The following is a 14,339-nucleotide window of genomic DNA, read 5'->3' on the forward strand; positions in this document are numbered from 1 at the left end:
CCTGGGGAGAGAAAGGAACCAACTTGACAGATGTGTAGTCATGTTGCTTAAAGCACTATTGGAAGGGGCTCAGACTGTACAGTGATGCGTGCAGTGTAAGAACCTGAGTGGAACAGAACTGAGAAACAACCACCCCACCCCAGCGTGGGGCTTGCAAAGGTATCAAACTGCTCAGGATGTTTGCAGTAGGTAACAGTGGACACAGTAAAAGCGAACTCCTACTTTTGACTGTTTGCTCTGGAACTGATTGAGCTCATCTCGGCACTGACGTAACTTGGTCATGCAGGAGCGGTACTCATCGCTCAGGGCCTCCAGCTCAGAGCGGAGATCTGCGCACTGGAAACAAAGCAGACAAGCGTTAGGAAATGGCCCACGTATACCAAGAATTTGGCAGGTCTCGGTGAAGGTCCCAGTGCAACAGAGCCCATGTAGTGGAGAGTGATCTTCCCTCCCCCCCCCCCTAGTATTGTGACATCTAGGGCAGGACAGCAGTTTATTGTTAAGAGGAGCCCAAGGGAAGCACATGCTGCCTCTGTCTGCATATTACCTCTCCCGGGGTCTTTAGCCTATAGTGCTAGTATGCTGGCATCTTTCAGCAGCACTCAAGTCATGTGGGACGAAAATGTAATATTTTCCCCCACCAAAACATAATATACTTAATCCCATCCTAGTGCCTATGACAGCAGAAGAGAAAGTCCCCAGGCATGCAACTGGCTCCTTATAGGTAAACCCCTTGCCCCCATGCAGAGCTTTACCGGCTGGAAGGTAGGAACAAAATCAGTAGGACTGAGTAAGAAGCGGGAGGGAAGGGAAAGGCATCACACAGGAACAGCCCCTTCCCCCAAAACACATCTTCCTCTGTGCCTGACTGGTCATTATTAGCTCTCTCCAAAACTTTTTTCCTCCCCAGCATGCCTTGGGGGAGTGACCCTTTAAATTGGGCAGTGTCAAACAGCTGCAGCCCTAAGATGGCTGTTTTGGAATGGGCTGCTGCTGACTGCATCTCGCTTTCTTCCAGCAGGTGAGAGTGGCTGTTATATTTTCCCTTTTCATTTTGGGGAGGGGAAGTTGTGCTTTCAGCAGCTCCCCCAAAGCACTAAGGTTCTGGCTGGGGGGCACTGTTATTACCTATGGAGACCTCCTAGTGTTTGTGTGTATTCTGTGTTAGTTGCATTGATGTTTGTGGCAATGCATAGCAGGTCAGGTGTGCCTAGGGCTGGTCAGATTGTTTTGAGGCCGCATTGTATGAGGAGTCCATGGTCTATGCAAGGTGCACTGCAAGTTTCCTGATGGTGCACAGCACTGTATGTAATGTAGCCCTGTAAAAGCTGTTGGCAAAGGAAGAACTTTGTGTGTTCTAGCCAGTTCCTGCTCTCACCTGTTTCCTTTAGATTTAATGGTATTTTGCACTCTCCCTGCCCCCAGCTGATTTAGATCCAATTTGCAATGTCTGGTGCTTGTAGTCATTGAAGGTTTCAGAGTAACAGCCGTGTTAGTCTGTATTCGCAAAAAGAAAAGGAGTACTTGTGGCACCTTAGAGACTAACCAATTTATTAGAGTATAAGCTTTCGTGAGCTTATGCTCTAATAAATTGGTTAGTCTCTAAGGTGCCACAAGTACTCCTTTTCTTTTAGTCATTGAAGGAGACCATGTGAGTTCAGTAAGACACTCTGAGCCCTAAAGGTAACTCTGAGTTCCATCGGCCACAGAGAAGGGTAAATGCCTATTTGATAAATTCCTGTGTATAAGTCCCTTGGTGCCTAGGTATTTTATAGGCACTATTATTAGACAGTCAATAAAGAAAGAAAAAGCCTCACCTCTCCCTCCCCACCCAAACAACTCCTCCCAAGGGTGTGGGCCTGATGAGGACATAAAGAAATAGGGGAAGAGAGATTAAAGCAGAGCAATTAAATTCCCCAGAGCCACAATTCCCCAGGCCTCATTTTAATTGTCTGATCCTTTACCTTCCAAGTACTGGAGCCACAGGTGTGTTTGGGATGAGCAGCGCGTAACTGCCCCACTGGCAGCTGCCAGGGGCTTCTGAGTGCAGAGGACAGACTGGCAGAACATCTCTGTGGTTCTGGGGGAGCCCGCTGAGACGATAACTGTGAGGGGTAGGTGTGTGCTCCCCGTAACAGCGCTCCCTAGGGGTATCTAGCATCAGTGGCATTGCTAACACATGCTTGTGCTTACGAAACGCTAATTCTAGGGGTCTACCTGTCCCCCACGCGGGTGCATACAGGTCCCTTGTACCCTCTCTGCTCCCTGAACCCCAACCACTCTGTCTCTGTGTCTGCTCCCTGTGGCGCTGCCCTGTGCGTGTGCTGTCATGTGGTGAGCCCCGTGCGGGAGGGACTTGTCGTCCAACACTGCTCCTGCATCCCACAGCTCTGTGCGCACTTAATTTTAAAATGTGCCTTCGGGTATTTTCTCTTTACTGATTCCCTTTGGTGAACATAAACTGTGTTTCTATCATTCTCTTCTTTGCTCCAGGAGGTAACAGCGTCAAAGGAGCTGGCTTGGCGGGAGGGGCGGGGAAGTCAATGGTCTGGGAAGATGGGTACCAATGTTATGTTTTATTTTGAGAGCCCTGAGCTCCTCTATGTACAAGATTGACCTGCAGTATTTAACTCGCATGCCAACATACATTTCAGCTTCTGCATGGGAAGGTTTTATTCGGGGTATGAAATATTTTGTGACTTTAAGGCTATCTGTGTAAAGGGCTTGCTTCGAGGTCACTGCATGACTATTCTTCCACCTGGAAATACTTAGAGGAAACCCAACGGGGGGTTTAGTTGAGGTCAGACTCAAAATGTAGTGACCGTGAGTCTCCAGTTACAGAATTAGATGCTATTTGTATGGTTATTCCTAAAAATCATCACACACCATTTTTATTTCTGCCTTGGAAGCCTTTAAAAATAGCAATTAATCTCCTAATGAGAACACTGAATCTCATTAACGGATTGTATCACCTCCTCACCTCCTTTTCCTTTGCAATGAGCTGGGCTGTCCTCTTTTGCACCTGGTCCTTCAGATTTTCCTCTCCCTCATGGTCAGGATGCTTTAACAAAGCATCTTGTTTTTCTCTGACTGGACTGGGGGGTTGGAGCTGCATAGTTAAAACCTGATCTAAAAAAACAGCCAGACTTCCAATGAGAAATGAGTCCAGGCTTTTGGTCAGCCTCTTCATTGTTCTACAAGTTGATTATCTTTAACTTTGTACACTTAAACATGTATTCAGCTGCTAAGCAACTGGAAATGAATGCAGGACATGGCTTAGTTGTCTTACTGCTCGGTTGTGCATATGAGTTAGAAATATTTATTTTTAAAACAATTATTAGGTGTTTGATAGTAGTCTGGCAAAGTAAGCTACCTTTGGTGGGGAGGGGGGTCAAAACTCCCCAGTCTTTGATGATGATTTTCTTGGTGTGCAGGGGTAGCTGAAATTGGAGATGTGGCATATCAAGTAAACAATGACTGGCATGGCCTCTGAAGCAGAAGTGTTGAAATCAAATCAATTTATTGTTTAAGGCATTTGCCATCACAGATACATGTATTTGTATATAGTGAGGCTAAATTTTGTATCAATTAGGAATACATAGCAACCTGTTATGAACAGTAGAATTGCTTTACGCTAAACAGATAAATCGATTTCACTAGAAGTTACTGTTTAACCTTTTCATGTGAGGTTAGAAGCATAATGGTTGTCTAGAGTCTGAGTTACAAAGTTTTCTGACCTTTTCTTCCTACCACCTCTTCCTGAGCCTTCTGCTCCTTGGACTGGTTCTGTAACTGGTCTGCAAATAGAATAAGCCACTATTATCACCCAAATTATGTACACAAATCAGTTTCATTATGGGCATTTCTTCTTTCTCTTCTAATCTGCCCATTCTCCTATCTCAGCCCTCCTTGTTTGTTTTTAGTTCACTGTAAACTGGTTCTACTGTGTGGGTGGTTTGACTCGCTTTATTCATACAATTTCTTGGAAAATTCTGCCACCAGTTATACCCAAGCTACTCTGCTAAAAGCCCAGGGGGTTGTATGGCTATCCCCTAAGACAGAAGAGTTAGGTCTGTTGTTGCTGTTATAAAAAAAAATACCCAAACAGATGCTGTGAAGTCTGGACAGATTTACTCTGAAAGGCAAAATCTTATTTGCCTATGATTATTGAAGATAGCATGCCTTCCTTCGCAATGTACAGAGAAGTGCAACAGTACCTGTCAGCAACTTCACTGGCTCCCCCACTCAGTTCAGGACCCAGTACAAAATGATTCTCCATGTCCAAGATTTTTAAATGACGTGATTTGGGGCAATCAAGCTGAGAGATCTTAAAGAGAGCAGATTTTCAAGAGGCAGGTGCCAAGCACTGTCTGAAAATCAAACCTCTTTAAGGCATCTCAGGTTGTGCACCCAAGAAGTCAGGCTGTCAGAGTGACTAGTCACTTTTGAAAATCCAGGTCCTTGTATTTTAAATGCTCGGTGGTCTTGCTCCAGCCACTGCTATCTGCGTGTCTCACGCCTCATCCTTCTCCCCTTCTCTCTAGCCCCAGTGTCCTGTTAACAGTATCCAGATTGTGTTAACGTGAGAGCCGTCTCCTCTGACTCTTCTGTTGTCTGAAACAGCTTCCCTTTTGCCCACTCCACTGTATCTCCATCTCTTTTCCAGTGTCCGGTGAAAACAGTCTCCTCTGCCCTCTCCTGTTGTACTTTTTCTCCCTCTGCTAATATTTAACTCTAAGACAATCTGGGATAAAGTCTGTGTCAAAGACACACTGTAAAATGAGGTTGTGTTGTGCTAATAATGATCAATGCCAAGTGCTGGTGATGTGCCTAGTGGAGATGAGCAGGCTATGGGGGGGGGGGGGGGAGGGGAGGGGTGTCTTTCATGCCCTCCCTCCCTCCAGATCCCTGGATTTTCTGTTTGCAGAATCAATCAGCTGAGACCTTCTGATAACCTGGTCACCTTTAGAGCCAATCACAGTTGCTCTGGGTGATGGGTAAACCTGCTTTTATATAACGAATAGGAAAGACAATCCCATCAGTCTCTCATAATGACAGGTTTCAGAGTAGCAGCCGTGTTAGTCTGTATTTGCAAAAAAGAAAAGGAGGACTTGTGGCACCTTAGAGACTAACCAATTTATTTGAGCATGAGCTTTCGTGAGCTACAGCTCACTTCATCAGATGCATTTTTCCACTACAGCTCACGAAAGCTTATGCTCAAATAAATGTGTTCGTCTCTAAGGTGCCACAAGTCCTCCTTTTCCATCAGTCTTTGTGCAGGGGAGTTTATCCATGAATGGAGAAGAATAGATGTAACTGGAGAAGGCTCTTGCATTTCCTTGTAAGGCGCATTTCACAGAGCAGTGGGCCTGACTCTTATCTTATCCATGTAAGCCAGGGTTCATGAGCTCACTGGGGTTAAGCTGCAAAGGCAGCGTCAGACTTAATGCATTTTAAAAATGCAGGCCTGTGCCCTGCAGTGCTACTTACTGCGCAAACAAGTGATTGTCACCTCCAGCGCCAGCTTTTGCTTTTGTTCATTTTGCAATTTACCTGAAATTAACAAATTAATTATTAGAAGTCAGGGATGACAAAAAATCTCTGAGGAAATCTCTGCAAGTGCTGCAGGTTTCCTTCTCTCCAAATTTGTACAACTTCTGTACAGTGGAATGAAAGGTGTTGAGAGCCTTCATGAGCTAATGTTTTTCCTTAAGACTCCAGCGATTTCCTGTTAATCACACATGCCCAAATAAATGCTGTTTAACCAGTGAAGGCAGCTTTACTGGTGCTCTTTACACTCTATTAATAATGCTGTCTGTTCTGGTTTTAGTTTAAATGACGGTTTGCAAGACTTAAATCCATTAGGTAGATACGGCTGCCATTAGTTTATCGGTCGTTAATTTTATTTGCTACACTTAAAATAGCCACATTAATAGTAACTGAATTTCAGGGCCTCTGTCTGAACTGCCACTTGCCAATATGATTAGCATTTATTTATGGCCTCATCATGCCCATCACTGTTCCCATGCAGCTCAAATGTTAAAGAATTTGTCAACAACCATGTGAGGTGGGTTAGTAATATCCCCATTTCACAGGTAGGGAAACTGAAGCACAAAGATGCAGTGACTTGCTCTAGACTAGAGCACACAGAGGGCCTGTGACAGAGCTGGGGATTCAACCCAGAGCTTTTGGCTCCCAGACCACCCTTTCTTTTGGAAAAGTCACTTGACCTCCTTCTAACTCAGTCACCCTAGGTAGAGAAAATTGGATAAAACTTAATCTAGGATCCCTACTGGAAACCAGAGTAGTCTTCCAAGCCTAGATGTTCAAAGTGCTTAAAGGAAGGTATTTTTTTATGTTGGGCTTTAACAACTGGGATTTTTAAAAAACGTATTTCCTGAAGGTAACCTGTTGGGGAGAAACCTTTGCCATTACTCATCCTGCTCTTCCCTTAGCAAAGTCAGTACCTTCCATTGCACTGATGTGCTCCATTCTGAGCTGGCTGTCTTCTTGTAGAGCCTCGAGTCTCAAATTGAGATCTTCCCGCTCACTCTCCAAGTTATACAGGGCCTGGTGGAGCTGCTCATTCTGGGTGTCTGCCCACTACATTCAGGAAAGAACCTCAGCATCAGGGCATTGGTTATAGAATTTATACTTAACAATTCAAAGGATACACAATGTGGGCCTGGCCGTCAGAAGTCAAAGTGAGCTGAGTGCTCAACAACTCTGAAAATCTGTTCCTGTCTGACTTGTAAATAGTAACACAGCATTGTTTAACCAAGAAATTAAAGGCCTTGTTTTCAAATTGGCCTGAATCTCTGGCCTGCATAGTTGTATGCTGAAGTTTTTGCACACCTAGAAACATGTGTTTCACTGTGTAATTGATTCCACTGCTACAGGAACCACTTGGCCTACAATTGCAATGCAGCCTCTTCTGAAGTGGAGTATGGTGGCTATTTAACAGTATGGAGAAATGCCACACAAAAGAATACTCTGTGCAACTCAGTCTCAAGGGGAATTCAGTTATTTGAACTCCATGGCTGGGACATCAGGGTTACAGTCATATGGAGCAGATGACATTACATAGAAATGTAATGAGTTTATAGACATTTTAAACAAAGTTGCAGCCTGGGGAAAATCTTATAATCACCTAAATACTGTAATTTAGAAGAGGATACAGATAAAACCTCTGCCATAGTGGAGTTGTGTTTGAATTTAACCCATTCGTGATCATACATCCGTGGTCTCTGACAGCCTGACCAGAGCAGCAGAGGCAACAAGACAACCATACGGCAGAGAACGAACTTACTTGCAGTTGGTTCTGCAAAACACAGAGCTTGTTCTCTAGTTCAGTGTGCTTGGTGGCTGTCTTACTCCACTCTGCTTCTAATGTGTCATAGTGTTCTTTCCAGAGAGCACAGTCCTCTTCAGTGACTGCCAGGGTCCTCTGAAGAACAAAACAACACCCAAGACTCAACGTTGTTAGCTGAGGACTGATCTACACACCACGGTGCTGCACGGTGTGATTTTATACTGGTTTAGTTAAAACGCTGCAGCTCTTGTATCTGTTTAATGCCGGCTTTTATCTTGCACCTATACGTTTACAAGCACAAGCTCATCTGATAGAACCAGTGATGAACTCAACCCAGGCGCCCCGCCTTTAAAGATTCTCCATTCCCCTCATTGAAATGAACACAGCGCATCAAAATCCAAGCACGGAGAATCAGAAATCAGATTTTTGGTGTCATCTGTGAAGATTCCAGTCTGTGTAATGTGCTGAACTATGACACCCCCCCCCCCCCGCCCTGCCGCTCCACACACATGAATGTGTAGGGTTTGCTCTTTCAAGATCATACTCTGACAGCGCTGTCTCGAACACCTCTGGGAAATGCAGGGGCGAAGTAAGTTCTGTGCATTTGTAATATAACATGATGGCATTGCCCTGTTTTTGTGCAGTGAAGTAGCATAGAGACATATTAGAATACGGTGCTGCCTGATGGGGAGGGGAGAGAAACAAGCAGGAGCTTTTCACTCTGGAAGTTAAAGGTCCATATGACTGTACATACAAGAGGAGTGTTTAGTATAACTACCATGAGTTTGACATAGGGGATTACCTGAACTCCTGTGTGTTTCTGTACGTTTAAAACAGATTGTTTCTGTGCTGCTTTGTCGTCGTGTTTTGTTTTTTGGTGTTGAAAATGTTAATTTGTTCCCTGGCCCAGTGGACAAATGTGGCACAGGAGAACTCTCCTGGTGACGTTATTTGTTAGGATTTTGGTCTCAAAAAAGCCACACCAAAGGGCACCCATCCAGAGCTCTGGGTGCTCTGGATGTACATTTAAAAACCACAATAACATTGAGATTACAAACCATAAAGCTACCGAAAGCAGCAGCATTTCTCCTTCCCACCAGGTTATTTAATCACCCATCATTTGGCTCAGACAACTTAAATAACACCCCACACACACACGCACCCAAACTTCTTATGAGACATTGTATTGTTAAGTATGGGGCTAGAGGTTAGGGGGACAACCACTTTAGCCTTCATTCAGTAGTTAAAATATATTATTTTGCACAGTTGTTGAAGATGGTAAAAGGCAAAATCCTCTTCTCACTAAAGCCAAGGGGTTTGGGTCAGTGATTTCACTGGGAGCAGGATTGGGCCCAAACGTGATTGAACTGGCGGTGTGATTATACTTTTCATCAGCCTGAAAACGGGCCTGTCCCTCTCGCTCGGACGTCTGCTGTGGGATTCATGTTCCTCACCTGAGCGCTCTGTAGCTGCTGTTCTGCTTGGAGTTTCTCCTCCAGCAGCTTCTGCAGAGCTTCTCTTGCTTTCTGCTCGTAGGTCTGCTTTTGGTCCTCCATCTCCATCAGAATCCTCTTCACGTTGTCCTTTGAGTAATGCTTTAAAGAGACAACTGAACTGACAGTTGATTCAAATATTACCAATGGACTTTTAACCCACTGGTGAGAGACAAGCCTAGAAATTCAAAAAGATCCACCAGGTTCCAGTTCAGGATTGCTCTCTCTCTAATACATTCTCCACGGCTTTGTCATGATTCAGTTTTAAATGTCTCAAACACCGCTACCCTTGATGGGCTACTCCCCAGTCTGAGAGATCTCACTGGATCTGAGTATTAGCACGTACATGGATAAACGCATCAAGCTGCAGCAAACAACATAACAGTTTTTTGACTCTATTTAATAACAGCCTTCTGGAAAGTAAGACCTGACCTAATTAAATTGTTCTGTGTTTTTACTTGCATGCAAAGTTTTTCTTTCTATCTATTCTCTTTGCTTTTTTGAAAAAGTCACATACGTTACCTGGGCACAGGTGTGAAGCTGATTTTCAACGGCCCTCAGTTTACCCTTTAGTTTGTCTTCATTCAGCTGACCCTGGAAGAAATAATTGAGGCAAGGTCTGGAATACTGAATTACACAACAACCTCTGCAGTTTTCTAAGTGAATCCATCATACTTTTGCTCACTCATGTTTCTGATTTTTCTTCTGCTCCTAGTGTCATACCCAGGGCTGGCCCAAATTATTTTCAAAGTTTAAAGTTTCAAAATTTCAAAAAAAAGTGGGAAAAATTTAGAATTTCAAAGTTTTGAAAAAAGGAAAAAAAAATGAAACACTTGCAGTTCTTCCTCCCTCCCCTTTTTTCCCCCTAACCAGCTCTATCAATTATAGGAACGCAGGAGCGCTCAGAAAAGTTAAAGGCAAAGGAGACATATAGTTACTCTGGATGATTTGCTGAGTACTGTCTGTACTGAGAGCAGAACTGCCCTCCAGCCCACACACACAGCCTTGCTTTCTGCTTCATGATTCTCTCTTGCAACAACATTTTGGCTTACAGCTCCAGTGGGTGGCAGCATCTTGTCTCGTCAGCTTCCATAGGAAACAGATTGGGTTTGCATCACAATGAGCTTTGTTGGGGGTGGAGAGAGGAATGGGGAAACTGAGTCATCATATTTTTTTCCCAGTGTTGGTCAGGTTTTCTAGTTGGGTTTGTAAGATGCAGGCTCTATGCAAATCCAGGCAAGGCTTCTAGCAAAGTGCTTGCCTGGACTCTCGTCTTCCACCTCTGATCTGAAGGATGTCAGCACCACTGCCACTCACTACTGTGCGAAGCCACGCTTAACATCCATTGGGTTATTATTTAATATTCCTATCATGGGAGCATCCAGAGGTCCCAAGCAAAATCAGAGCCCTGGCGTGCTGGGCACTCTGTCAACACACAGATGTTTGCACATCCCAGCCCCAAAAGTGTAAAGTCCAATAAATCTAGCTGTCAGTTCCCATAACAAACTGGAGGCCAATTGTATTTTTTTTTTTTTAAAAAAGAGGGGGGTGGCAATTTTGAGAGATATTTTTAGATGCAAGATATTGGAAGAGACTTCATGCCAGATTCTACTGGCAGTCTTCTTAAGCCTGTGGAAAGTGGATGTAAAGCACTGTCTAGTCAGAGTGGTAGCATTTCTCACCCACTCTATACAGGTGTAAATGAGCATAGAGGGCCTGATGGGAGAATCAGACTTTGTCTATACTAGACAGGGTTTGCTGGTACTAGATTTATACCAGCAAACTCCCTCCTCCTCCAAGTGGAGATGCAGCTTACACCCGCAAGAGCACTTTGGTCCCTGTAACTTAGACCATTTCCCTAAATGGAGTAAGCTCTACTCTACAAAAGGACTCTTCTACCAGAATAGCTGTGTCTACACTGGGCTTTTGCCAGCACAGCTATGATGGTTACGTGTGGGGAAAAAAATCCCACCCATGACCAACATAGCTATGGTGGCAAAACTTAAACCTGTTGACCAGGCGCAGGTTGTATTTACCAGCCCAGAAAGGTTTGCTGAGAAGACACCACAATGCCCCCCTTAGCTGTTCATTCTCACAGTTACATTCGGGTTGTTCCTCATGTCTGAGCTCCCTTAAGATGACGGCTCACACTTCTCGCAGATCCCCGCCTCCACAGCCTGAAGGAGGCACAAAAGGGAGCTCAAAGTTAGTCAGAGGCCCAATGTTTGCAAAAGTGGCTGATTTTGGATGCCTCAATCCTTGGGTACCCCGGGGCCTTATTTTCAGAGACTGGATGACCTCAATTCTATGTGGAGTCAATAGAAGCTACGGATGCTTGGTTCTCTGGATCTGAGGTTGGGCTACCAAAAATTGAGACATCTATGGCCAGTGGCCACTCCAAAATACTTGGCTGCAAAATCCTCCCTCAGCTGCATCCCTGTTCAGCTGTCAGCGAATCACAGTGTTTTTTCTGCAGTGTCCTGGCTAGCCCATGATTGGTAGACTGTATCTGATGTTCCCTCCCCCTTTGCTTTTTTTAAACCTGTCATTTTCAATTCCTGGTTTAAAGAAGCAATTTTAAGCATTGTTTTTGGACTGCATTCCCTTTGCTCAAATGCCATGCCAAATAAAAGGGAGAAAAGTGATCCCTGAAAGTGGCAGCGAGGCAGTGGAAACAGTCTTTAAACTACACAGAAAATGTTCCAGACTTCCCAAGGTCAGACAGAATTTTTGGGGATGGGAAAAATATATTCAGGTGGTGTTTTTACACTTTAAAAGACAGGTCTAAAAAGTCATTACTGGTTACTGTAACAACATGAAACTTTGAGCTCTTCAGACGAAAGGAGTTAGCTAACTATTTTACAAACAGTATTTACTCTTTACAACAGCCCTGTTGTTATCCTGCTGCTTGCACATGAGGAAACAGAGGCACAGATAGGTTATGCGGGTTGCTGAAGGTTGGTGGCAGAGCTGGAAATAAAACCCAGAGGAAATGGAACCCTGCAGTCCTGAATATAGCCCCTCGGCCCAACTGCTAGATATATTCCTGTTGTACTGATGAACGCATTCATTATATTGGTCTAGATGCACCCACAAATATTAAGTAGGATCCTACAGGGATTCTCAGTGTAATTATGATCAGACCATTGTTGTACAGCATGATCACATTTTTCTTTTCCCTTCAGACTTTCTATTATAGGAGCTATTGATTCTAAAATGCTGCCTCAAGGTTTGGTGCCTCAGCTCGTTATGGAAACATAGCAATCGTCACCTAATTTGCTTTAGAGAGGCTTCCAGATGGGACCCTTAAGATAAGCTATTACCAGCAGGACAGTGGGGTGGGAGGAGGTATTGTTTCATATTCTCTGTGTATATATAAAGTCTGCTGCAGTTTCCACGGTATGCATCCGATGAAGTGAGCTGTAGCTCACGAAAGCTCATGCTCAAATAAATTGGTTAGTCTCTAAGGTGCCACAAGTACTCCTTTTCTTTTTGCGAATACAGACTAACACGGCTGTTACTCTGAAACCTTAAGAGTCTGGCAGCCTCATTTGCCAGCCGTGAACTTGCAGAAGCCCCTCTGAGCATTTTCCCACAGGCCTGTTTTCTTCATCATCTGTGCTAAACTATTCCCAGAGGGCCAATTTCTAAATATCATTTACTTTGTTTTCTCTGTTGGCTACAACCCCAGCAACAAATAAATTTTGATTGCCTCATGAAAGGCTAAAAGCAGAGGAAGCAGAGAAATCTATTTTCTATAGCAAAGACATTAAGAAGCAAAGTTCACCCACCTGTTTCTAATCTGAGGTTTCATGGCTACTTCCTGCCAGTGTGTGTGTCAGCGTGTTTTTTCCTGCTCATATTATATTTGTCAGAAGCATTTTACGGAGGAAGTCTCAAACCGCAGTACATCTTAACGCATTTTTTGCTCCATGTCACCCAATCGGTTGGCTCTTCTGCTCTGACAGAACTCTTTCAGATCTTTTTTTTTTTTTTAAGTCTAGTTCCAAATTAACATTTTTTTAACAGCAAATATTTTGCAATGTAACTTGATTTTAAATTTCTGTTTTAAAATTTGCTTTATGACCTAGTCCATAATGGCTTGTACTTCTCAGAAGTAATTGCTTAATGTCACCTCCAGGCTGCTGGTTAAAAATCTACTCTGGGTCAGCTGTATTCAGAAATTGTTACCATCTGATGCCTGTTTGGTGAGCCATGGGAACTAGATTTGGTGGGGTGGAGGCCCTAATTCAGCAGAACACTTAGGGGTGTGTTTGTTTAAGTGTTTTGCTGATTCAGGGCCCTGGGCCCCTGCTGCGGGAAGAGTGTCCATATAACACAAACTGCCGCCGCAGCTGGCTCTAGGTCGTCTCCTGATTGCTTGTCTCAACGGAGCGGCAAAGAAGTGAATAGACTTTAACTTCGAGGGGCTCCCTCTAACGTATATCAAGAATGGATTGAGATATGGTGTGTGGCAGAAGCTTGCGCTGCTGCTGTCTGTGTTGTATCTGTTCTGGTGGATAAACAGATATATTCAGCCTCCAGGATCGTGAGTCTAGCACCTTCACCAGAATGAAATTCTTTCCCATACACAGGTGGTTTAAACTGAGACGCCTGCTCCGTCTGGTTCTGGATTCATTCTTGGCACTGTTATTTAGCACCTCATCTTGGCATCTTTTGGCAGGAGAGCGCACAGAAACAAGCTGTTGCAGACCTTACCAAGGCTATCCCTCTTGTTAAAATCCCTCTTTTCCCCCTTTGTTTCTCTGCACAAAATGGGGTGGTTGTTTTTTTAAAAAAAACAATCCGTGTTTTCTCAATTGAAAAATGGCACTTCACTCTAAATGAAAAATTGCGTGAAAAAAATTCATTTTGGCTCAAATCATTTTTGGTCTCCCCTTCCCCACAAAAAATTGAAACAAAAGTTTGTTTCAAAGTGAAAACTTTTTTGGAGGACGGGGGGCAATTAAGATTTTTTTTATGGTCTTTTCCCCCCCATGGTCTTAGACTTTTTTCCTACTGGAAAAGGAGGAGAAACAAGAGTGACAGAAAATGGGGGAAAATCCTCAAAACTTTTAAAAAAAGAAACAGGAAGAGAAACATTTTTAGTTCAAAGCTTAATGAAAACTTACGTTTCATCCCAACACTTTTTGTCCAAAAGAATGAAGGGGAAAAAAATGAAAATGTCAAACAAAAAGAACGTTTCCATAACAATGGAGAGGTTTTTTTCAGCTGGCCCTAAAATGAAACAATATTGGAGAGGAAGGGCAATGATAGTCACATGCTAAATAGTTCTGAGCCCAGTCATGTCCCCTTGCAGCCACAGCTCAGCTTCAGAGCTATACCGTCTTCTCCATTAGGAGAAAAGGATCATCCCAGAATGTATTAGAAGACCAGAAACAGAGCTGGAATTCAGGTGGCAGAAATAAGCAAGACCTGATGGGGTTTTCCCCCTTGCAAGCATGGGACTCTGCCCTGGGAGATCCCGGCATAATCCTAAAGCCAACTAGAAGTACGCAGCGTAGCCATTTGGT

At 43.9% G+C, this 14,339-nt stretch overlaps 1 protein-coding gene and 1 long non-coding RNA gene across 10 annotated transcripts in view; both read right to left on the bottom strand.

The window, feature by feature from the left end:
• Nucleotides 1–14,339, bottom strand: part of TRAF3IP3 (TRAF3 interacting protein 3) — a 28,684-nt gene that overhangs the window by 827 nt on the left and 13,518 nt on the right. For 5 of the 9 annotated variants that reach the window (XM_073320372.2, XM_073320371.2, XM_073320370.2 and 2 more), the window contains 9 exons: nucleotides 9,328–9,399; nucleotides 8,767–8,907; nucleotides 7,310–7,447; nucleotides 6,468–6,603; nucleotides 5,491–5,553; nucleotides 3,738–3,797; nucleotides 2,981–3,129; nucleotides 1,965–2,144; nucleotides 223–336 (listed from right to left, as the gene is read on the bottom strand). In XM_073320372.2, coding sequence (XP_073176473.1) covers nucleotides 223–336; nucleotides 1,965–2,144; nucleotides 2,981–3,129; nucleotides 3,738–3,797; nucleotides 5,491–5,553; nucleotides 6,468–6,603; nucleotides 7,310–7,447; nucleotides 8,767–8,907; nucleotides 9,328–9,399 — 1,053 coding nt within the window. Of the gene's footprint in view, nucleotides 1–222; nucleotides 337–1,817; nucleotides 1,860–1,964; nucleotides 2,145–2,980; nucleotides 3,130–3,185; nucleotides 3,441–3,737; nucleotides 3,798–5,490; nucleotides 5,554–6,467; nucleotides 6,604–7,309; nucleotides 7,448–8,766; nucleotides 8,908–9,327; nucleotides 9,400–14,339 lie in introns of those variants that run through there. The other 4 variants (XM_073320373.2, XM_073320374.2, XM_073320375.2 and 1 more) reach the window with 4 other exon arrangements.
• LOC140901469 (uncharacterized) lies at nucleotides 9,677–14,335 on the bottom strand. The gene is made up of 2 exons (XR_012155861.2): nucleotides 12,597–14,335; nucleotides 9,677–10,982 (listed from the first exon to the last, which is right to left on the bottom strand). It is a non-coding gene; the product is annotated as an uncharacterized LOC140901469 (long non-coding RNA).

This window comes from Lepidochelys kempii, chromosome 21 (genome assembly GCF_965140285.1).
Source record: "Lepidochelys kempii isolate rLepKem1 chromosome 21, rLepKem1.hap1, whole genome shotgun sequence".
NCBI lineage: Eukaryota > Metazoa > Chordata > Testudines > Cheloniidae > Lepidochelys > Lepidochelys kempii.